The sequence below is a fragment of the Dipteris shenzhenensis genome, chromosome 26, assembly GCF_047967505.1.
Source record: "Dipteris shenzhenensis isolate YYH24624 ecotype China chromosome 26, Dip_SZ_1.0, whole genome shotgun sequence".
In the NCBI taxonomy this organism is placed as follows: domain Eukaryota; kingdom Viridiplantae; phylum Streptophyta; class Polypodiopsida; order Gleicheniales; family Dipteridaceae; genus Dipteris; species Dipteris shenzhenensis.
In genome coordinates, this window is record NC_141621.1 from 12,318,973 (window position 1) to 12,344,296 (window position 25,324).

General features: G+C 43.2%; 1 protein-coding gene and 2 pseudogenes across 1 annotated transcript; 2 read left to right on the plus strand and 1 right to left on the minus strand.

Moving 5' to 3' along the window:
• The first annotated feature begins 462 nt into the window (after positions 1 to 462).
• On the plus strand, positions 463 to 1,887 carry LOC147884681 (wall-associated receptor kinase 1-like). The gene is made up of 2 exons (XM_087397500.1): positions 463 to 1,298; positions 1,501 to 1,887. Exons 1-2 carry the CDS (start codon positions 566 to 568, stop codon positions 1,686 to 1,688), a joined length of 921 nt encoding a protein of 306 aa, XP_087253626.1. The 5' UTR covers positions 463 to 565; the 3' UTR covers positions 1,689 to 1,887.
• LOC147884682 (wall-associated receptor kinase 17 pseudogene) lies at positions 1,823 to 3,094 on the plus strand (annotated as a pseudogene).
• Positions 3,095 to 4,523: 1,429 nt separating this feature from the next.
• LOC147884683 (non-specific phospholipase C1 pseudogene) lies at positions 4,524 to 5,393 on the minus strand (annotated as a pseudogene).
• Between the last annotated feature and the right edge of the window lie 19,931 nt (positions 5,394 to 25,324).

The window sequence follows — 25,324 nt, forward strand, 5'->3', positions numbered from 1 at the left end:
GATGGGAGTAATGATGACAAAAATATTCCCATCCTAAACCCATGCTAGCCCCATCCATGTGCTAAGGCCCTAAGGCGTAGCTACCAATGGAGGGGAGTGGAAAAAAACTTGGGGAGTGATACAGAAAATAAAACTTGTGGAGTGATACATCAAATAAAACTTGTGAAGACGTCCACCATGACATGAGATAAAATGGTGGACGGGGTTGCACGAAGAAAAAGTTAGTCAACTGAGAGCTTTCAAATATGGTTCGGATTGAAAGTTGTATGATGTGGTTGGTGGTGGTGAGGAGAGTTTGGGTGTGAATTGTGTAAGATGTTGAAGGGCGGTCGCCGCCATGAAGAAAAAGTCAGGCATATGAGAGAGGGTTCAAATAGGAGGCCTTGGATGGGATTGAAAGTTGTATGAAGTGGAGGTGGTGGTGAGGAGAGTTTGTGGGAAGGCGATGAGGGGGTGGCTTGGGCTAGTGGTGCTTGTGTTAGTAGGAGGAGGAGACTATGCGTGGAGCGAATGCAACTATGCGAACCAGGTATGCGGGAACGTGAGCATCCCTTACCCATTCGGGATGGACGCAGCCTGCGGGTTGCCGGGCTACACCATCAACTGCACACAACACTCCAGCTTAACACCAGGCCAACTTTTCCCTTTCCTGCAACTCCCCGATCACTCTAACCAATTCCAGGTGCTCCAATTCAACACTAGCTTTGTCCTTATCAACGCCACCCACATTCGAGCTGCCTCCTGCGTTAACACCACTACCACCACCTCTACCATCCTCATCCCTTCTTCCTTGCCCTTCCAAGTCTCCTCTTCCAACGTCTTCGCTGTCATCGGTTGTAGCTTCTATGGCAAAGTCGTCACCCCCCTTCATTCCTCCGGTTGTACCAATCCTTGCTACCTTCGCCCCTCCCCCCCTCTCTCCACTCCGCCTTCCCACTTCTCGTTTTGTAACACCCCCGGTTGCTGCATCATTGGCCTTTACCCACAACAAAATATCACCTTCGCCGGACAAGCAATCAGCTCTCAATTTTGCGGATTCTCGGCACTTCTTCAACCCGAGACTTACTTCCCAGCAGACGATTCCAACGAATCATTTCCCGATGGCCGCTATGCACTCAACCTCACATGGGGCCTTCCCTCACCCGGCCACAACTGTTCCACACTTAGCGACACGCCTGGATACGCTTGTTCGCCCTTTGCTGACTGCGTGAATGTGGTCACCATTCCCGGATACACCTGCGCGTGCACCCGCTCCGGCTTCCAAGGCGATGGCTATCGGAACGGAACAGGTTGCCAAGGTATGCCACTGCCCAAACCTCAGCTTCCTCTCGTATGTATTGCGTGCTGCATTTAAGCAAAGGATCGAAAGCGGGGAGTGGCAAAAGTGTAACCTTCCTGCGCTTCTATTTCTTGTTCTTGGTGCAGAGTTTCGTGCTCTGGTTGTTTTTGTTAGTGAATGGGTTCTACGCTCTACTGCTAAACCTTGTTTTCCTGGTGCAGATATCAACGAGTGCCGCAACAGCGCCAGCAACAATTGCGTGCCACCTCCTTCCGGAATTCGCACCAATACGGAAGGAAGTTTTATCTGTAACTGTAGTGACGGCGACCAAAAAGATGGCATCACGAATCAAACAAAGTTCATCAAAATCAAAGCACGGATCCTCATCACAGGTTCACTATTCTTGTAGACCCCAACTTGTCTTCCCAGTACTGTCGATGCCCCTAATATAAGCTCAAAAATTGCATTCCGACGTCGCTGTGAGGCAGGAGTGATGGACTTAAGAACAGTGTTTGCAGCTAAAAGCATCATTCAGGAAAAGAAATGATCGGAAGACTCATCATTGTTCTCAGCCAGGGTCTAATCTCCTGCTTCTTGTGTTCAGCTACGCCTTTCTTAACGGTCATTGTACTTTGGTCGTTTTACAGGTTGCGAACGTCGAGAATCAGGAAAGCAAAATATTTTGAGAAGAACGGAGGCATTCGGCTCCAACAACACGCCTCTGCAACAGGAGGGAGAGGAATACCAAGGCTGTACTCCGAGGCTGAGCTCAAAAAAGCCACCCAGAACTTTGCACCACATCTTCAACTTGGACGGGGAGGCTACGGCACCGTCTACAAGGGTATCCTTGAAAACGGAGTAGTTGTAGCCATCAAGAAATCTAACCAAACCGAACAGCATGAAGTTGATCAATTCATCAACGAAGTAGTCATCCTGTCCCAGCTCAACCATCGAAACGTCGTGAACCTCCTCGGCTGCTGCCTCGAGACACCTGTTCCTCTGCTAGTCTACGAGTACCTCTCAAACGGGTCACTGACTGAACATTTGCACGCATTAGATGGGCGATTTCTGAGCTGGGAGAGTCGCCTCGTAATTGCTCTTGAAAGCGCTCAAGCTGTGTCATACCTTCATTCGTGTGCCTCTCCACCAATCTTTCACAGAGATATCAAATCTTCCAACATCCTTCTAGACAAGGCACTCACGCCTAAAGTTTCTGATTTTGGTACGTCGCGCCTTGTGCCCATGGATCAGACCCATATATCTACAGTAGTGCAGGGCACCTTGGGATACTTGGATCCAGAATACTTTCAGACATTCCAGCTAACTGATAAGAGCGATGTTTACAGTTTCGGTATAGTCTTGCTTGAGCTGATGACTTCACTCAAGCCTGTTGCAATGGAAAGAGGAGAGGCAGAAAGCAATCTGGCTATGCTCTGTATTTCAAGGTGGAGAGCAGGCACATTTCCAACACTCATAGATCCGGGCCTGAGAGCATCGGAGAACCCTCAAATGATGCAATCCATCAATCAGGTGGCAAAACTGGCAATCACTTGTCTGCATGTAGAGGGCCATAAACGACCTACTATGAAGGAAATTTACGAGGTTTTGTTGTGGATTAGAGGGTGTGGTGGAGCTTTGGCGCAAGCACGCATGCACTTTCCTCATGATCTCCGCGAGGAAGAGGCAGAACCTCTTATCTTATGGGAACCTCTTATCTTATGGGGGAACCAACAGTTGGATGAGGCTTCGAGTTCTGGGCCTGTTGGATTACAGATGGCCATGGTGGAGTCCTTCAAGATGGAAGGAGGAAGATAGTGATTGCCATACATGTTTGTTTCGAGTTCAGCGTGTATTGAGGTGTACACTTCATTGGCCCCTATAAGGTAGGGGGTGGAGTACACAGCCTTGAACGATAATCATTAGTACTAACACCTCATTAGTGCTGTATTGAATATACTCCAGCCATATTTTATTTTCCCTCTTTTTTTGTTTTTTTAATTAATAATATAATGTAACTTTTCTCTGCAAGAAAAAGGTAGGAGATCCAAGAGTCAAACACCGTAATGAAATACTTGGATATGCATATTAGTGTGGTGACTCGTGAGCTTCTTATAACATCATGCTATTAAGTACAACAGTAGTTATAAGTTTAAGGAACATGCCTTTCCTTGATTACACTACATATGGGATTCATTAGAGCTGTAGTGCGCTGCATTACCCGCACAGCCCTTTGTCATAAGAATATAACACTTTGCATTGCATACATAGCACATCAAAACTTAGCACTTTGGATGTTGACATGTCACCTTTTTGTTAAAGAACCACACATTAACTTATTGAAATAATCAACACATAACCACATGCTTGTGTGGGGAGAGAGTTGACACTCTCACTCTCCAAAATTTATAAAACCAAGGAATGTGTCCTTCCTTGGGTAGCACATTGCATAGCACTCTACATTTTGCCCATGGCACCTTGCACTTATCGCACAACCACACATTCGTGGGGGGGGGCATGCTTTCTGCCTAGATATTATAAGACCAGCGAACGTGCCCTTCATTGGGCACATTGCACTTTGCATTGATAGAATACGTTTTTTTGTCACATGTAGCACTTTGTATCAATAGTATATGCATTTTCGTAATCTTCTTAACTATAAGAGAAAAGGCCAAAAGGGAAGAAACTTTACCTTTGAGTAATTTGGGTCGTGGAGCTCTCAAGACAAGGAGTGCAATATTGATGTGGTTGTTGGAGCAAAAACTAGAGCTGGCTGTGAGCTAAGCGAAGCATGGGCTAACAACCTCAATTAGGAATAAAACCTCATCAAGGGCTCTTACATCGAAAATGAGCTAAATAGAGTGGGGACTCACATACATGGGCGATCAGATGTTCTCGGTGTGGCCTTGGTTAAGACAAGACTCAAAAATTCTTGCCCAAGCATCTCTTTGGTTAAGAATTCCAAAGCAAGATTGAAGAGCTTCTTTGGCAATGATGAATGCTCAAATTGGGAAGAGGGATATTATGAGCCAAGGGTCCATGCAACACTATAAAGACACCAACACGAGAAACAAAAGCATAATTCATCACCTAAGAGGCCATGATCACAAAATACTCCCATCGAAAAGTTTATTACAATAAGGATGAATCATAATACCTATTCCATTGTTGATCTAAGGAGACATGAAAAGGATTGGAACACGCACACCCAGGCGATCAAACTTGAAGATGAAAGGAGATGGACCTATCACATCATCACATTTGTAAGAGGGGTAGTCACACGGTCATATAATCTGCCATGCTCATCATAACTGATGACCAACAAGCTCTCATTCGATTCTAGACTGGCTCGAAGTGTCTCATACACCACCTTAACCAAGCTTTGGCCATCCCTAACATCATGAGATGTCTCTACATAATTAGGCTACCTTGCCATTCTACTTGAAAAATGGGTGGTATTGATGGAATTTGGTAACATGCTTGAGTTGTCGGAGAATTTTGTAGAAGAGAATCGATAGCAGAAACTGATAGTAGATGACAAATGACAAGTCAAAGGCATCGACATAATTGAAGTTGGCGTTTTGGGGAAATCCGAACAAGATCTTTCTTGTCATTGTTGGTTGCTCCATGGGATGGCGTCGCGAAATGTAAACACAAGTGATTGGGCTGGGTGGATGCAAGAGCAGAAGCAAACCAATGATCATCAATGAGAGGAGCATAGACAATAACAACATATGGATGGAATCCATTCATGCATGCTTTCAACTTGTTGGGTGAATCCATTCATGGGTGTGGGGTTGACGGAAGTGTCGTTTGATCCAAAAACTTGCTACCGAATGGCTTGAAAGGAGTGACTAGATCGATCGTCGTGTAAGAAGATGAGTGCAGAGTTTGACAACGGATTGCTTTCTTTACTAGAGATGCCATCGATCTATCAATTCATGTGTTTCTACCATCCCAACATGTGGTCGGAGGAGCAATTCTCCTTCACCATGACAATGATCATCTTGATGGGTCCATTGAAGGAGTGGTTCTTGGCCGATTCTTCGTCGATTCGGTGGCAGAAACATGATTTTCTTAGTAGTTTTGCAATCCCTTGGACCGCTAAAAGTGTCATCACCAATTTGAGTGTCTTTACACACACGATTTTCTGTACAATTCTGGCATACTTTTATTGAGCACAAATTCAGCCTCAAGAGCAGATACTACACATATGGGTGAGATGTGAAGGAAAAGCCAGCCTTAGAGAGAACAAGCACGCTTGTAATAGGCACACTTTTTTTGCAAAGTCAGAGCTTTTTACGCAAGCAGGCTTGTAATAGGCACGCTTGCAAAAATATCAATGCCAATTCGCCATATAATCCACAATGGCCATAAAAGATCATGGTGCCTTATGTCACATTGGCTCATCATTAGTGCCACATTTGTATTACTTGTCCAATGTTGTGGCCCCGACACCCATGCACTTCAGTGGGGTTGGGTGGTATGGGACATGTATGCCCTAACTCGGTTGCCTCAGCTCGTGGTTCCCTGGCCTAGCTAGGGGGTGATCTTGTGGGATCAATTCTTGGGTGGCCATTCATTGGTCGTGTTAGCTAAAATTCACAAGACTTGCAGATACTGACTAGTGCTTTCGATGACCATAGCTTCTGCATGAACATGGACCATATTTCTGTTCTATTGTTGGCAGATTGTTTGATGAGTGGAGGTGGGAGGAACCGACTTCAATGGTCATGCTAAGCAAGAGGTGGGGATGCATGCTTGGAGAGCGTTTTTGCATGGGACTCAAACACTATCTTAGTCCTACTAATGACTCTCCCGATTACATAGGTCTGATGGGAAGCAGACCTAAGGGGATTGACAAGTATGGTCTTTGTGGGGCACATACACCTCCAAAGCATTTTAAAACTATGCTAATCACATGGAAAAACTAAAGAAGTCATGGAAAAGGTTACTTGCAAATTTAGGGACATGTAGAGGCAAATGCTTGCACCCGGTCATTTGAAGTATTATACATGTAATATATTAAATATGTATAGGATAGATGATAAATCATACTATGATAGTGTATACATAATAAATCGTAGGCTAAATTGCTAATACCAAGTAAGTCATACTATATTATTTCAAATTTATTCCAATTGCCCCTAGTTTGCTAGAAATTCAATTAATGTCATTCATGATCCACGTTGCTACTAAGTGGCAAGGCTCATTACTCATAGTTTGTTACTCACCTTTCAACTACTGCTTGCAAGAAGAGAGCAGCATCTGGTCTAAACTCCAGATCCCTTCACAATTGTTGGCCAAGCAATTGTTAGTTGTACTAGGCCACATAATCGATTCGTGCTTAGGTTGGTATTTTACTTTTTCTCCTCGATGTTATATTGTGGTTGATGCATTGTGAGACTCTAATCTATATCCTAGAGAGCGTTTTTTTTAAGACATCTTATTCTATGGAATTTGATTGGTTCTAGGTAGTTGGGACTCAAAAGATTCCAAGAGAAGTGCGATGTCTAAAATTTGTCTCAAATATCATAGAAATTGGTTTTATGCTTAATGCTTATATCATTCAACAAGGAGCTATAGAGAGAATTGCATTTTGTGTTAGCATCTAGCCCACTGAACAACCCAAGCCATCGGAGATACTATTAGCTTAAAGTAATCTACGGATCAATCACTACTTGGCATGCATAGAGAGCAAAGAAAGAAAGTGAGCTACTTGCAACTTGCACCTTTTGGACATGAGTTGGACATAGCTATACATGCTACTACATGAAGTGCTCGATCTTTTTGGATTGATTTCTAAAGGATTTTCTCATGGCACATAGATATCTCCTCCTTTTCTAGAAGTCTTGGTGGTGGTAGATTCAAAGGCTATAGTCTTGCATTTGTGTTTTCTACCAAGCCACTAGAACAATCTCAATTCTATTGTGTAAGATTCCTCATATGGAGGGAATCCCAAGTGAGTCGAGCTAGTCTAGAGCACCGCAATCCACGATAGTTTCCCTCAATTGAAGATCATATTGTTTGTTCCATGCAGGATCTTTTGGGACATTAGCCATGGATATTGGGCTCAATGGATCCTACCCAAACAATTTATATAACATCGCTCCTACAAATCTGATAGAGTATGCAAGGAGATCAATAAGCATCTTTGGATTGAGTAGCTTGAATATTCAAGAAATTAAAAGGTTTATATAGACATGAGACATGATGGAAGCCTCTTTTGTACTCCAAAAAATAGCAATAGCTATGCTTGCAATTTTACATTATCATGTCATAAGTTTTATAACAAATATTGCTCTGGATGAGTCTTTGTACAAAGGATCTCCTATGGCCTTTTCAATAATTTAATTTTTCCTTTACAATGAGTTTAGTACAAATGGGCGATCCAAACATTTGCTTGTTTGAATGTCCTTTTCTATCATGATCACAGAAATGAGCGATCCAAACATTTGCTTGTTCAGAATGTCCTTTCTGTCATCACTTGTCGCTTGGGTGCCATCTTCATTCACTCTCATCTGACTACCACCACCACCTTCACTCTTTCTCGATATTTGAATGGTGTTATCATGGGCATTCTTCATTTGCGCTATCTCCTTCCACTTCCTCCTGGGCGAGCATCTTTATGAACTCTGTAATGTGCGTAATAATTTGTTGCGGTAATTTTATTTTGTCTTCTACATCATACCCCATGTGCTTCTTTGTTTTCTTTGACCTTGATTTCCAAGATACTATGATTGTCTCTGTGGAAAGTCTTGAAATTGCATCATGGTTTGGGACCCATTCCTTTTTCAGACAACTACTATACAATGTATTGTTATCTTGGTTCTCCTTCCTACCCCTTGGCTCATACCATACCGCGATAAATGTTGTAGCTCTCCCTCGGTCATCCATGTTCACGTCAACTACTTTCGCAACCCAAAACTTCATGTTCTCATGTTCATCATCCGATGGTCGAACTGCAACAAAACAATGGACATCTATGTCTATTTGTAGCATAAACTCTCTCTTCTTGGGTCCACAATATGGATGTGGGAGCAACGATTCAAACTCATTTCCAAAGAGACCACATGCTGGACGCAAGTCATTACCAACATTTGGCCAAAATAAAGGCCGTTCTGCCTTAATATCATCTTCCGGCATTTTGCAAGGTCCTTTATCAATTGGTAGATCGCATTGCTTTTAGCATAACATCTTCATTCATTACTCTTATTCTCTTTGGTTGCTTTTTTGGATCTGCCTGGACTCGTTGTCTTTTCATGCATCTGTATGTCCGTTTTGGGACCTTCTGTACATTCTTATTTGGATTTGTGTAGTTCTCCTTGTAAGATTTTTTGTCACATTGTTTTCATGAGATGTTGCATCCTTGATCTTATCACTCTGACAGTCAAATACTGAATATTCCTTTGTTGATGTCATCCTTGCTTTTGATACATTCGTCAAACCATTTGTAACATTAACTATTTCACAATCAAAGTCAAATACCAAATAGTCCTTTGTTGATCTCATCCCTACTTTTGATACAATCGTAGAACCACTTGTCACAATGGCATTAGAGTGTCCCGAATGATCTTCAAACTCATCTATTCCTGAGAGAACATCACTCATTCATGCACTTTCTATGGATTTCATAACTCCATAGTCAGTGGTGATAGAGTGTCCAGAATGATCTTCAAACTCATCTAATCCTGAGAGAACATCACTCATTGATGCACTTTCTATGGATTTCATAACTCCATAGTCTTGAAACTCCTCTACTCCAGAGAGAACATCACTCATTATACTATCGTGCATGATTTCCATAATTCCATAGTTACTTGGTTTGACTCCAAGAACTTTATCAGTATCCATGAAGCCATCCATGCTTGAAAATAGGTCACTTTTGACATCTTTGCCCAAGTTCTCAATGTGCATGAACTCATCCACCCCGGATAAGGCATCACTTGTGAAATATTTTTCTTTCTCGATACCAATGAACTCATCGACTTCTAATAAGACGTCAGTGCTATAGTTGAGTGCATTGGAATCATCCATCTCTGAAGGAATAGAGCTTGGTACATTGGCATATTCTTTCAATTCTTTGATGTTGTAGTATACATTATGTTTATCATTAAAAACCACATGCCGAGTCTTTCCAATCTTTGAAAATTGCATGCTCCATCTCAAATCCTTACCTACCTCATAGTAGGGACCATCCAATGACATTGAGTTATCATCCATACCATCATCAGTAACTTTTTGAATTCTCATCTGCGCAAATGTCAAGTGTTCCACTTGTTCAAATCCTAAGACTTGACCTTCTGCTACCTTCTTATTTGCAAATGATAACATTTGTAAAATATCTCCCACTCTAAAATCCAAAGATATGCACTTTGTATTCCTGATGACATGTGTTGGATAAGTCTCATCTTTGTCCCATGCAATAAATGCTTTGTTGGAAGTATTATAGGGCATAACATCTCCAAGGATTTCCATATCCCCACACCTATGCTTTAGCTCAACATGTGCACTAAGAATCCTTGATACGATAAACCTTATCTTCGCCAAGTCTTCTAAAGTGACAAATAGAATTTGGATCACTTTCATGGATTGTAGCAAATGCAACTACTTCTCTTTTGCAACATAGAATCACCTCCATCCCCGGATTAAATTTTGTAGCCATCTCCTTTGTGAGTTTCCTTTGCAAACAGGCTGTAACAACCATTATAAAGAACATTAGTCTCTTCTCAATAATCTACTTTATTAATGATTTAAAAATCTAGATCTTGTTTAAAAATTTAATCAAACCCTAAACCCTAAACCCTAAATCCTAACCCCCAAACCCTAAACCCTAATTCGACCCTTGAAACCATAAACCCTAATTCCTAAACCCTAAACCCTAACCCCTAAATTCTAAACCCTAAATTCTATACCCTAATCCCTAATTCGTAAACCCTTAAACCCTAAGCCCTAGATCCTAAACCCTAAATCCTAAACCCCTAAATCCTAATCCGTAAACCCTAACCCCTAATCCTTAATCCCAAAATCCTAATCCCAAAACTCTAATTCCTAAACCCTAACCCTTAAACCCTAAACCCTAATAGCTAAACCTAAACTCGTAAACCCTAATCCCTAAACCTTAACTCATCATCCCTAATCCCTAAATAGTAAATGTTAATCTTGACTCTCTAAACCCTCAACCCTAACCAATAAAAACCCTAAACCCTAAACCCTAACTCCCAAACCCTAAACCCTAAACCCTATCTCCCAAACCCAAACCCTAAACCCTAACTCCCAAACCCTAAACCCTAAACCCTAACCCCCAAACCCTATCTCCCAAACCCCAAACCTTAAACCCTATACCCTAAACCCTAACTCCCAAACCTTAAACCCTAAACCCTAACTCCCAAACCCTAAACCCTAAACCCTAAACCCTAAACCCTAACCCCAAAACCCTAAACCTTAGACCCTAAACCATAACTCCCAAACCATAAACCCTAAACCCTAACCCCTAAACCCTAAAACCTAACCCCCAAACCCTAAACCCTAAACCCTAACCCTCAAACCGTGAACCCTAAACCCTAACTCCCAAACCTTAAACCCTAAACCCTAAACCCTACCCCCCAAACCCTAAACCCTACCCCGTAAACCCAAAACCCAAACCACCAAACCTAAACCATAACCCCCAAACCCTAAACCCTAAACCCTAACCTCAAACCCTGAACCCTAAACCCTAACTCCCAAACCTTAAACCCTAAACCCTACCCCCCAAACCCTAAATCCAAACCACCAAACCCTAAACCCTAACTCACAAACCCTAAACCCTAACCCTAACTCACAAACCCTAATTCCTAACTCACAAACCCTAAACCCTAAACCCTAACTCACCAAACCCCAAACCCTAAACCCAAACCACCAAATCCTAAACCTTAAATCCTATGTGTTTTCAGTAATATCATTTATTTAAGTAATAGTTTTAATTAGAATTCATAAGTAGTAGTGGAATTGATAGTAAGAATGTGGGAATGGGAGTGGGAGTTGGGAGGGTGGTAGTGGGAGAAAGGGAGAGTGGGAGGGTGGTAGTGGGAGAAAGGGAGAGCGGGAGAGGGAGTGGGAATGGGGGCGGTGGGGGTGGGGGTGGGAGGATGGGAGTGGGAGTGGGAATGGGGGAGGTGGGGGTGGCGGTGGGAGAATGGGAGTGGGAGTGGGAGAGGGAGTGGGAATGGGGGAGGTGGGGGTGGGGTGAGGGTGGGAGGATGGGAGTGGGAGTGGGAGGGGTGGGGAGTGGGAGTGGGAGGATGGGAGTGGGAGAGGGAGTGGGAATGGGGGAGGTGGGGGTGGGAGTGGGAGGGGTGGGGTGGGAGGATGGGAGTGGGAGAGGGAGTGAGAATGGGGGAGGTGGGGGTGGAAGTGGGAGGGGTGGGGTGGGAGGATGGGAGAGGGAGTGGGAATGGGGGAGGTGGGGGTGGGAAAATGGGCGTGGGAGTGGGAGAGCGAGTGGGAGGGGTGAGGTGGGAGGATAGGGGTGGGAGAATGGGAGTGGGAGTGGGAATGGGAGTGGGAATGGGGGGGGGAGGGGTGGGGGTGGGAGGATGGGAGTGGGAGTGAGAGGTGGAGGTGGGAGGATGGGAGTGGGTGGGAGAATGGGAGTGGGAGTGGGAGAGGGAGTGGGAATGGCGGAGGTGGGGGTGGGGTGAGGGTGGGAGGATGGGAGTGGGAGTGGGAGGGGTGGGGTGGGAGGATGCGAGTGGGAGAGGGAGTGGGAATGGGGAAGGTGGAAGAATGGGCGTGGGCGTGGGAGTGGGAGAGGGAGTGGGAATGGGGGAGGTGGGGTGGGAGGATGGGGGTGGGAGTGGGAATGGGGTGGGAGGATGGGAGTGGGTGGGAGACGGGAGAGAAGATAATCTAATGGAGAGGCCAATGGGAGAGGAGATAATGATATAGAAGGACCAATGAGAGAGAAGCACTTAAAACCCTAGTTTTTCTTATATATACTCTCCTTCTCTCATTGTTTCTCTCATTTCAACAAGGAAGAGCAAGAGGAGAAGCAAAAAGAGGAGGAAGAGCAAAAGCAAGCACAAGCATAGATCTCAACTTTTTTCCAGGTACTTTTTTTTAAATTTGTATTCTTTGAAATTTTATTATAGAGAGACAACTTAGAGAGAGAGAAAAGTGAAGGAAAGACTTTTAGAGAGAGCTTATAAGAGAGAGAGAGTCTTGCTGCCTCAGCAACAAGAGAGAGAGAGAGGGAGAAAGAGAGAGGGAGAGAGAGGAGAGACTTTTCGAGAGAGAAAGAGAAAGAGAGAGGAGAGACGTTTAGAGAGAGAGAGAGGGTGAGAGGTAAGAGAGAGAGAGAGAGGGAAGGGCCGCACGAGAGGAGAGAGAGAGACGGGGCCGCGAGAGGAGAGAGAGAGAGAGAGGGAGGGAGAGATTCACGAGACAGAGAGAGAGAGAGAGACCGCGCGAGAGGAGAGAGATGTGAGAGAGATAGAGGGAGAGAGAGCGATAGAGGGCTGCGGGAGATGGGAGAGATGAGAGGGAGAGAGAGGCGAGAGAGAGAAAGGGAGAGAGGGAAAGGAGAGAGAGCGCGAGAGAGGGAGGGGGGAGAGAGGGAAAGGAGTGTCGAGAGGGAGAGAGAGAGAGAAAAGAGAGAGAGAGAGAAAGGATTGCCGAGAGGGAGAGAGAGAGAGACCGCGAGAGAGAGAGGGGGAGAGAGAGAGAGGGGGGAGGCACAACGGGAACGAGAGAGAGAGAGAGAGAGGGGAGGGAGAGAGAGAGTGGAGAGAGAGAGAGGGGGGGGAGGCGCAACGCGAGGGGGGGAGAGAGAGAGAGTGGGGAGGGAGAGAGAGGGGGGAGAGAGAGAGAGGGGAGGAGGCGCAACGCGAGGGGGGGAGGGAGAGGGAGGGAGAGAGGGGCGCGCTGCTGCGGCAGCGCGCAAGAGAGAGAGAGGGGGGAGAGAGAGAGTGGGAGGCGCAGCACGAGGGGGGGAGAGAGAAAGTGGGGAGGGAGAGAGGGGCACGCTGCCGCGGCAACGTGCGAGAGAGAGAGGGGGGAGAGAGAGAGTGGGGAGAGAGAGAGGGGGGGAGGCGCAGCACGAGGGGGGGAAGAGAGAGAGGGGGAGCGAGAGAGGGGCACGCTACCGCGCGACAGTGCGTGAGAGAGAGAGGGGGAAGAGAGAGAGTGGGGAGAGAGAGAGAGGGGGGGAGGCACAACGCGAGGGAGAGAGTGGGGAGGGAGAGGGGCATGCTGTCGCAGCAGTGCACGAGAGAGAGAGGGGGGGAGAGAGAGAGGGGGAGGGAGAGAGAGAGGCGGAGGGAGAGAGGGGAGTGCTGCCATGACAGCGCGTGAGAGAAAGAGGAGGGAGAGAGAGAGAGAGAGAGGGGGGAGGCACAGCACGAGGGGGGGGAGAGAGAGAGGGAGAGGGAGAGAGGGGCACATTGCCACTGCCGCGGCAGCGCGCGCGAGAGAGAGGGGGGAGAGTGGGGAGAGAGAGAGAGGGGGGGAGGCCGCTATCGCAAGAGAGAGGGGGGGAGAGAGAGAGTGAGGGGTGCGCTGCCATGGCAGTGCGTGAGAGAGAGAGGGGGAGAGAGAGATTGGGGAGAGAGAGAGAGGGGGGGAGGCCACTGCCGCGAGAGAGAGAGGGGGGAGAGAGAGAGTGAGGGGTGCGCTGCCACTACCATGGCAGCGTGCGAGAGAGAGAGGAGGGAGAGAGAGAGTGGGGAGAGAGAGAGGGGGGGCCGCTGCCGCGAGAGAGAGGGGGGAGAGAGAGAGTGAGGGGTGCGCTGTCGCGACAGCATGCGAGAGAGAGAGGGGGAGGGAGAGAGTGGGGAGAGAGAGAGAGGGGGGGAGGCCACTGCCGCGAGAGAGAGGGGGGGAGAGAGAGAGTGAGGGGCACACTGCCACGGCAGCACGCGAGAGAGAGAGAGGGGGGAGGCCGCTGCCGCGCGAGAGAGGGAGGGAGGCCGCTGCCGCAAGAGAGAGGGGGGAGAGAGAGAGTGAGGGGCGCGCTGCTGTGGCAGCGCACAACGAGAAAGAGAGGGGGGAGAGAGAGAGTGGGGAGAGAGAGAGAGAGGGGGGGAGAGAGAGGGGGGGAGAGAGAGAGTGAGGGGCGCACTGCCGCGGCAGCGCACGAGAGAGAGAGGGGGGGAGAGAGGGAGTGGGGAGAGAGAGAGAGGGGGGGAGGTACAGCGTGAGGGGGGGGAGAGAGAGAGGGGGAGGGAGAGAGGGGTGCGCTGCCGCGGCAGCGCACGAGAGAGAGGGGGGAGAGAGAGAGTGGGGAGAGAGAGAGGGGGGAGGGAAAGAGTGGGGAGGGAAAGAGAGGGAGGGAGAGAGGGGCGCGAGAGAGAGAGAGAGAGTGGGAGAGAGAGGAGAGCGAGAGAGAGAGAGAGTGGGAGGGAGAGAGAGGGGCGTGGGCACCGCAAGAGAGGGAGTGGGAGAGAGAGGAAGTGGGAGAGAGAGGAGAGAAAGAGTAGGAGAGTGAGAGAGAGTGGGAGGGAAAGAGAGGGGCGCGCTGCCGCGGCAGCACGAGAGAGAAAGAGAGAGAGGGGAGTGGGAGAGAGAGTAGAGAAAGATAGAGTGGGAGAGAGTGGGAGAGAGTAAGAGAGCGAGAGAGAAGAGAGAGAGGCGCATTGCGCAAGTGAGAGAGAGAGAGAAAAAGAGAGGAGAGAGTGGGAGAGAGAGAGAGAGAGAGAGAGAGAGAGAGGAGAAATGAAGAGGAGGGGAGAGAGTAAATAAAGATGAGAGGAAACATAGACTAGAGGGGAGAGGAAATAAAAAGGAGAGGAAAGAGAGAGAGAGAGAGAAGAGAAAAAGAGAGGGAGAGGAGAGACGAGAGAGAGAGAAGCGTACTAGAGTGAGAGAGAGAGAGACAAGAAGAAGAGAGAAGCGTACTAACGTGAGAGAGAGAGAAGAAGGAGAGAGGAGATGAGAGAGATTGACAAGAGATGAACGAGAGATGAAAATTTAGGGAGGGAGGGCGCAAGAGAAAGTACGATCAGAGATAGAAAATCTTACCAATGAGGAGGAGAAATGAGTGGGCGATGATCAAGGAGAGATAAAGGAGAGATGTTTTGATGGAAGAATTTGGGAGCTACGATCAATGAGGCATATTTGATGAGATTGGTGTGTGATTTAGTCGAAACTTAAACAAACAAAACTATAAACCTTGGTGTTTGAAAAGAGAAACGTGTGGAAACTTGAATTTCAAATTTCTCGTCTTTTTTTAAACTATGAATCCTTGTGTTTGAAAAGATAAACGTGTGGAAACTTGAAAATTGTGATAAAAGACAACCTTGTATTTGAAAAGACAAACGTGTGGAAACTTGAAAAGTGTGAAAAGACAAACGTGTACGAAAAGGAAAACTTGTGGAAACTTGAATTTTAAAATTTCCTTTGTATTTAAATTTAAAATGAGTTTCACTTCCATTTTCAATTTACTAGTTTAATTTCTCAATTAAATTTTCTGAAATATAGTTTACAAAAATGCATTTTGTTTTGGAATATAGAAAGTATAATTTTAATTTTATTACATTTTTAAAAATTTTAAAAGTAGTTTAACTTACATTCGTTATTATTACTTTAATTTATTTCTTTTTAGGGAGAATTAATATATTCTTCTAGGTAAATATTAAAATTTTAATTTTAAGTCTTATTTTCTTAATTTTATGTTATTTTTTCATAAACTTTAAGTTAATTTGAATTTATTTATATTTCAAATTTTGTGATTTCAAAATTTTAAGTCTTATTTTCTTAATTTTACTTTATTTTTTCATAAACTTTAAGTTAAATTGAATTTATTTATATTTCAAATTTTGTGATTTTAAACTAATAAGAATTTACTTTGTCAAAGTTTAAACTTCTTATGATTGTGAATTAAGTTAAATTAATTTGAATTAAAAAAGAGTTTGGGGGTTTGGGTTTAAGGTTTGGGGATGAGGGTTTAGGGTTTCGGAGTCAGGGGTTAGGGTTTGGGGTTAGGGGTTAGGGGTTTACGGTTTAGGGTTTGGGTTTGGGGTTAGTGTTTAGGGCGTTAGTATTTGGGGGTTAGCGTTAGGGTTTAGGGTTTAGGTTTTGGGATTAAGGGTTTAGGGATTAGGGTTTAGGATTTGGGGGTTAGGGTTTAGGGTTTGGGGGTTTGGGTTTAGGGTTTAGGGTTTTGAGGTTTGGGTTTAGGGTTTAGGGTTTTGGGGTTAGGTTTTAGGGTTTTAAGGTTTGGGAGTTAGGGTTTAGGGTTTGGGAGTTTAGGGTTTAGGGTTTGGGGATTTGGGTTTAGGGTTTAGGGTTTGGGTTTAGGGTTTAGGATTTGGAGTTAAATTAGATTTGTAGTTTTTATTATTTAAATTCAAATTTATTAAGATTTTAACTTCTTATTAATGTGAATGTTCAATTCTTATGAGTTGTAAGTAAATTAGTTTTTGAAAATATAAATTTTATATTTTTTAAACTCGCAACTTGAGTGTATTAAAAAGAATAATGGAAAATAGATTATTTTTTGCTTTTAATTCACAACCTAAGGATATTAAAAAGAACAATGGAAAATAAATTATTTCTTGCTTTTCTTCGCTTTGACGGTTGGTGTAGTCTAGATTACCATAGATTAGTTTGTCCTTAGAGGAGAGAACTAAAAAAAAACCAATCAAAGCCATGCTCAAAATTTCCCGACTAGTTCCTAATCAGAGTCAGTCTATTCGTTCACATTCGGTTTCACACTCACAACAACCCTACCATTTAAGCAACGATCAAGTTTTTAAACTTTCAACACTCACAACAACCCTACCATTTAAGCAACGATCAAGTTTTTAAACTTTCAAGATGATTGAAAGTTGTATTAGTGGACATGACAGATTATAGTTGAATCAGTTAAGGGACTAGACATAGCAGATTATATTTGTACCAGTTGTGGGAGTTGATAGAGCATTTTACACTTATATCAGTTGCAAGAGTTGACAGAGCATTTTGCACTTATATCTGACAGACTTCAAATTTGTATTCGGAGATCATTGTAAATCCTTATTTTTTTTCACATTTATGCATGTGTCTAAGCCTTGTAAAGCCTTTTAGGCTATTCCCAAAGCATGAAATTGACACTTATACGATTGGAAAGAATAAAAACTTGAGGTGTATTAATGGGACTCATTGTACTTTTGATTTATCAAAGTAATTGTAGTTTGTCAAAGTACCTAAAATTTGTGTTGTGCTTTAATATAGGATGGATCTTGAGGCTATAGCATTTGTCAATGGTATGACACTGAAATACAATGGAAGAATTTATGCCCCAAAGGACTTCACAAACTGGACCGTTGTTGACACAACAAAGAAAGCATGGTCCTTGGTATTAAGTAAAGGAGATCTCATTCTAGTGATGACAAAGAGAGAGTTGGAGAAAGATGAGTGGGCATCAAATGTATCTTTCTCAAAGAGCAATTTGATTCAAGGGGACACCTTACTAGGAATAAAAATTGAAAAAGATAGCAGTACAATGATGATTTACACAAAGTCAAGAATGAGCAACAGATTGTTTCTTCTTTCTAAGAAAGATGCAATGCACTTTGTGATGCCGCCGCCAAAAGCACCTAGATTTCTTGAATTGGTTCCTGCATTGGAGATCCTCCAACATGTGTGGGAGGAATTTCCCATTAAGGAAGCAAGAAAAATGCAGTCAAAGATTATCCTTGAATACTTTCAGGGTGTCATTGAACAAGGTTCAACTTCATTGGAGGGACATAAGGTGCAAGAATCCACACATGAGAAAGGAAGTGATGAGACACGCCATGTAGACCTGGTTCATGGTAATACAAATGAGAGAGGAACTAGAGTGGATGAGACAGAACACATTGTAGCATTGGATGAGGGTCTTGTACACGTGGATGCTTACAAGGGATCTATGTTGGTAAACTGAAAGGAAAGGAAAGAGTGGACACAAACTCAGAATACTTGCATTACTTGCTTGTAGAATGAAGAAGAGTGAGGTCCTTAAGTAGGCACCTCATACATGCTCACTGACATCACTGATGACTTTAGAGCTCCACAATCATCTCCTCAATCTACTCCTAGATTCTCTCAATCATCCTATGTGGCTCTCCACCACCTAACTGTGCTTGTGGGCACCTAACTGTGCCTCTAGGACTCACACATAGAAACATAAGGTGTGCCTGAGGCATACACCTTGAGATATCCCATCAAACCCCCCCTCAAGGGAATGCCTCAGGCTATGTCAAGGATACATCTAGTCTCATAGTTTCTCATGCCATCTCATGGTGGTCAAGGATAAATTTAGGGCTAGGTTCTCATGCTAGCAAGGATTCCCTTGGGTGTAAGGTAAACAAAAAGGGATACAAAAAGACCTTCCAATGGTTATCTCCCCTACATGTACATGCACACAATGTCTGCAGGAGGTACCATGGAGCAAAACATACACATGGCCTACATCATAAGGTGACCAGAGGTGTTTACAAAACACACAAAACACAATAGTTTATTTTCATTCATTTTGGAGGACTATCCAGGCTGAGTACCTTGACATAAAAAGAGAGATCTGGAGCATACATAGAGATGTTTTAAAATGCATAATCTTCAAAGGATGCCTCATCTTGTGGAGGCTCATCAACTGAAAGTAGATTTGCATTTTCTGTCTTTGCTTTGGCTCTGCAAAACTTCTCATTATGGTTGTTCTTGCCATAGTGCTTGCATGGATTAATTTTGAAGCAGTCCTTTGAAAGGTGATTTGTCTTTCCACAGTGATTGCAAGGGGTATACTTGCTCTTCTGGACTTTTACAGCATAAACAGTGTCATTGCCTTTCCTGAGCTCCATATGCCTTTCTTCTTCTTGGAGAGCAGAGATAATACCTTCAAGATTAGGATTAGGAAGATTTTTCAAAGTGCTAACTATGTGATCATAATCTTCAGGCATACTCTTAAGTAACACTGCCATAGCATCATCTGGAGTAATAGGAGAGTTGATAGAAGCAAGTTGAGTCATAAGACTCCACATATAGTTGACATGAGCTGCCAAGGTAGTACCACTAGCCATCTTCAATTCAAAGAAAGAGATTTTAAGAGATAGTTTAGAGATGTGAGAGCTAGCACCAAAAATCATGTCAAAGCTTCTGAAGGAGACTCCAAGTCAGAGATATGGTGAATATAATCATCTCATAAAGCAAGAGCAATGATACCGTATGTTTTTTCTTCTCTAGCTGGATCCCTTGCCGGTCATGTCGGAGTTGAGGATTCTCCAGCATTGGAGGCCGTAGAAGAGTCAGTAGGAGTAGGTTTGACAAGTCCCCATAAGTTCTCCCTCATCAATGCAAATTTCACCTTCATCTGCCATGTGTGGAAGCCCTTTCCATTGAGCTTCTCTAGATTCAATAGGGTAGCCATGAGAGGGTCTAACCTAGATATTGGGCAGTGTCTATCTCTCTTACAAGGCAAAAAATAACTGAAAGACTTCCAAAATATGAGCACTTGATGTAGCAAATACTAGTGACCAATATTCAATCAATGATGCTTCTTCTTACATGCTTCATAGAAGTGGCTAAAATGAATACTTTCCAATCAAAACCAGGTCTAGCAATTCAAAACAAAACTGAAGCCACACTTGTACTGAAGTTATTGAAAGTTTCAAAAAACCAAAAATGCTAGAGTAGCATTTTATGTAGCATCATCTTCAAAAACTTGTCCAAAACTGTCAAAACTAAAAGGCTGAACTTGGAGGGCTTGTAGCTCACTCTTCAAAGCAAGGAAAAGAGGGCTTTCTGAAGCAAAAGAAAGCTCATATACTAGAGAGGATCCAACATAGAGGTTGGACGAAATGGTGCGCACTTTTGCCCGGGAGAGTTGCTACAGGCTGAACCTGAGTTTTGACGATTTCTCCCTCGTTACTAAACCAAATGAGCTGAAAATGGCTCAAAATCTTCGTCTTGAAGTCGCCCATCTACTCCTAAGAGGGCTTAGGCAATGGTGGAGCAGGCAGGGAGTATTGAGCAGTAGAAGAAATGGCAAAAAATGCGCTGTTTGGGGAATGGCAGCCACCACAGACGTTTTTTCTTCAATTGCTTACAGGTGGAAGTTCGCCCATACTAGAGGAGTTTCCAGCTCAGAGAGTTTGGGCAATGGTCGTTTGTAGGTGGAGAACCAAGCTCTCAAAGATTTTGGGAAGAAAGAGGAAAATGGAGAAGAAGAAGATGAAGAAGAAGATGATGATGTGGCAGAAATGGGCTCAAGGGGGATCAAAGGGCTCTGATACCATGTTGGTAAACTGAAAGGAAAGGAAAGAGTGGACACAAACTCAGAATACTTGCATTACTTGCTTGTAGAATGAAGAAGAGTGAGGTCCTTAAGTAGGCACCTCATACATGCTCACTGACATCACTGATGACTTCAGAGCTCCATAATCATCTCCTCAATCTGCTCCTAGATTCTCTCAATCATCCTATGTGGCTCTCTACCACCTAACTGTGCTTGTGGGCACCTAACTATGCCTCTAGCACTCACACATAGAAACATAAGGTGTGCCTGAGGCATACACCTTGAGATATCCCATCAATCTACATCTGAGACAGGAATTGAATTGGTGGAGATAGGACATGCATCAGATGATACAGGACATGCACATGCATCTCACATAGAAATTGAATTGAGTGAGACACGACATGCATCAGATAAGACAGGACATGCACACACATCTCTTGTTCAAGGTATTACTCACTTAGATGGTGTAACTCATGAAGTTGATGGAATAACAGAACAAGTGAAGCCCTTAAGTATACTTGAAGTTGAGGCAATAGAAGAAGAAGTAGGGCGATCTAAAGCGGTTCACATAGAGTCCCTAAAAAATAAACCTTGACGTCAAATGCAAAAGGCAAGTACTTCACGAGCTACAGTTCCAAGTCCTATAACTCGAAAAAGAGATCGTTCATATACAAAGAAAGGGCAAAGAAGAGAAGAGGAAGAACATGAGAGGATGCGGAGGGTCTTGAAATGGAGTCAGATCTAGAAGTAGAAATGTTATCAATGAAGAACCTAAATCTTCGCTTGAATGAGGCTGTGACAGATGAGGATCCAGGATATATATGGGGCCAGAAGACTCAAGTTATACATGCTTCAACGGTGGTCAAAGCAAGTGTCTTCACCAACAGCAGGACCTTAGATACTATCTATGTTGAAAAGATTTTTCAGGCTTTGATTGATGGAAAAAAACCAGTTGTTTCTAATTTGGTACTCCGTCCAAGAGCATTTTGGCTAGTCATGGGAGATTATAGTCAATCCATCAATTTCTCTCAGCCTATAGATTTTGAGATACAATTCACTAAGTTCCTCGGAAAACAAGTTCCCTCACTTCAAGAAGGACAGAGTTTAGTGAATGATCTAGAACGACATATAAAGGATGCCAAGAGAAATTTCTTAGCTCATTGCACATTTGAGGCAATAGATGGTCAGCACTATGCCTATGCTTGTAATGAGCGCTCTAGAGAGGCATACAAGAAAGGAGAAATTACTTATTAAACCTTCGCAAGTGTGCCTCAATTTCACTACTATTCTGCATGCATTTGTATGTTCAAGAACGAGAAAAAATATTTGATTGAGTCGGAAAGACTTAATCATGACCTCCACTTCAGAGATGTTGCTCAAAGCTAGGACCATATGGAGAACTTTTCATTCGCCTGCGACCACTCTCAAAAGAATTGCAACTAAAGTGGAAGCGGATAATCTTGTTGACTTCTACACATGCTTGAGTGCCATTGTACCAAGGGGAAAGCAAGAAAGAGCAGAGGTGATTACAAGCTTTAAGACAATAAGGGATAGGTATCAAGACTACACAAGCATACTTTTCTGTAGTGATGAAGTTTTTCATCAGATCAAAGACGTGTGTCTTGCATGTGAGAAAGGAGATGTCACATATGAGGCTCCATCATTGATTAAAGACAAGGCAAAGAAGATTGAGAAAAAAGAGATGACAGCCTGGATGTGGAGGCCTCTAAGAAACTTACCAGACAAATACGCAAGTCTTGCTGCAGAGAAATTAATGTCTAAAGAATGGTTTTTTGGCAAAAAGGATAAAGATCATTGCATGGAAGATTGCATCATCCAACAGGTCAAGCGTGATGCAGTAAAGAGTGCAATTGAATATTTGTTGGCAGAAATTTTTTTTCCAATTAGCCAATGTAAAATTGATCATAGCATTGTGAGGCAGATGGCATCAGCTTTACCGTCAGCTAAACAGAAGGCTTGGGCACATAAATGGGTGAAGGTAGAAGATGATGGATCTGAAATTACTCCTTCAATGACAAGTGACATTCCGGAAAATGTGTATGCATATGCACAAAAAGTCATCAATAAGCATACTCTCAGAAAAGAAAAAACTTTGAACAAGGGCTTTTTTTTCATACATGAAATCATTTCAGAGTCTGGAAAGAGTGTTGAGTGCAAGGGAGTTTCATCGAATGATTTTTTGTCCAACGACACTGCTTGGGAGAGGCCTCAGCTTTTCTTTGTCTATGAAATATCACTGGATGACATTCGTCAACTCCTTGACAGAATATTACATACCACCATTGGTAGAGTGGGACTATGTAACATAGTCATATTTGCTGATAAAGATGACAAGGAAAAAATGTCTACTACCCTAGAAAAACAATATGGTAATGAGCTTAAGATTTGCAATGGTATATACTCAAGAAAAAGGGACAAGAGAGAATGCCGTCTCAAGATACAGAGTCTTAAAACCTTTTTCTTGTGCATGAAGAGCCCTTACAATGATCACTCCTTACAGAACAACATAAGATGGAATGCAAAGAGATTGCAACTACTGCTGGAAGAGCATGAAGCTCCAAGTCCCCTCCATCACAATGCAAATCACTATGAAAGGCCAGCAAAAAGTGCTGATCTTTTAATTAGTATGATGGAATTTTTGCTGCCGTCCAGATGGGAAGTCACATTGTGTCGAATGGGACATTTGTTTGAAGCTCTTATCATAAAAGGACACCATGTCAATATTATTGAGAGCCCTGCTTGCTTGGAATACCTTGATACCGTGGCTTCTCTCACAATAAAGTATGATAAGAAAGGTCCGATCTCACATGAAGAGGATGCTGACATAGAGATGGTCATGTATGATGAGAGCAAGAAAGATGATGAAAATAATGAAAGCTCTGGATATGATAGTGAGGACACCAACGATAGTAAGGAAGCTAAAGAAGATGGATATGACACTGACCTTGCCTCAGAAGGTTACATAAAAAGACCACGAAGATATGTAGAGGTATGAAAACTTATGTTTAATTTTCTTTATTCATTTAAAGGTCTTTTTAAATTTATAATTAATTTAAAATTTTGAATCTCATAATTATTTTATCCTTTTATAGGAGAAGGGAAAGGAGGAGGATGAGGAGGACATAGCTGGAGTAGAGAATATAGAAAGCTCATCTTAAGAAAGCAAAGCTGCTCTGGCTATCCATCGGATGACTCTAGAAAATAATCATACCTTGCAGCAAAAGGAGAAGTCATTTCAAGTTAGGTTTCAAGTTCGAGAACAACCTCTTACTTTTCTATTCGATGAAGAGGACAATTCAATCCTTATAAACTTCAAGAAAGAGGTTAATGACAAGGTCATAATAGCCATCCTCAGGTTTGACACAAACTTTTTATTGACTTTATGCTTTTGTATTTTCATTGGATCAAATGAACTAATATTCTTTTCTTTTTATTGCAGTATGGTTTTAGAACAGCTTCCCCTATATATATAGAGATGTGCATATATGGTCGATCCTCTTGTTTCTAGTGTACTTAGCAATAAGCAGAAGACCATAGATGATGTTTTTAAGTGGTTGCAACCTGTTGATTTGACTGTGGCACGAGTTATCTTTACTGCATATCACGAGGAGTGAGTATCAATCCCTACCTAGCTTATCTCTTACATTGTGGAGGATTATATCAAATAATAATTATTCTTAATTGATAATGCAGCTTGCATTGGAGCTTGGTAATTGTGGACATCTTAGCCAAGCAATGTTTCTTTGTCAATTCAATAGCATCTATCCATGGCAGTGTGTTAGAGTAAGTGTAACCTACTTGTGTCATAATTACGTCAATGAGATGCATCCTATGCAATGCGCACATTCATTTATGTTTTCTATTTTGATGTGTAGATCGGCTCGAAAGTTGGTAGGTGCTATAGATGCACTTGTGCAAATGGAAGGTGACTTAGAAGATCAAATAGAGTATGTAACATGCCCTACAGCGAAGCAGAATGATGACCACAGTTGTGGGTGGAGAGTCAGATATAACTGCTTTTTGCTCCTTGCTCAAATTTTTAATTTGAGCGGTGGTGAAACCTCATTGTCGACATATACAGACTTGCATCTATACTCGGGGGGGTCACTCATCATATGTAACCCTATCACGTGAGTTCAACAGAAGGATTTTTTTAATTTCTAAAATTTACAGAAATAAATATACATAAGGGACTATTTAAAATAGTTTTGGAAAAAATTTACAGATTTGTATAGAAAAGGGGTACATTTTATTAATGAAATTTTTTACAGATAAGGGACTTTAAATACAGGCCTTGAACGCACGTGATATAGAGGGTTTATACATAGTGACCCCCCCGAGCATCTATATGCATTTATGTCATCTATCATTAAGGCATTTATTGATAACGTGGTGGAGCATCTAGAGGAAACATTGGTTGCTATGCCCATAAGTTGTCCTAATGTAGCCACTGTATTCGACGAAATGGGGAGCTCTTTTGAGGTTAGGGTTATCATTAGCAAGCAACCGCATGTTTTGACTTTTGGTAGCGAGGAAGTTACAATCCTCTCCGACCCTTTGAAAGAGGCTAATGACAAAGTCATGATGGCCATCCTCAGGTTTGATATATGAACATCTCTTGGCTTGATACTTCAATCATTTGATTCAATCTGCTTCTAACATTTGTTTATTTATTGCTGCAGTATAGTTATATCTCACTTTCCTAGATCAGTATAGAATCACATGTGTATGCTCGATTCTCTCCTTTCAGCTGTACTTAGTGATACCAAGAAGACAGTAGATGATGTTTGTTCAATGCT

Excerpts from the sequence above, each read along its gene's own strand:
- LOC147884681 (XM_087397500.1), top strand. The coding sequence starts at position 566 with ATGGACGCAGCCTGCGGGTTGCCGGGCTACACCATCAACTGCACACAA. Across the intron at positions 1,299-1,500 it reads GAACGGAACAGGTTGCCAAG|ATATCAACGAGTGCCGCAAC; the intron begins GTATGCCACTGC and ends TTCCTGGTGCAG.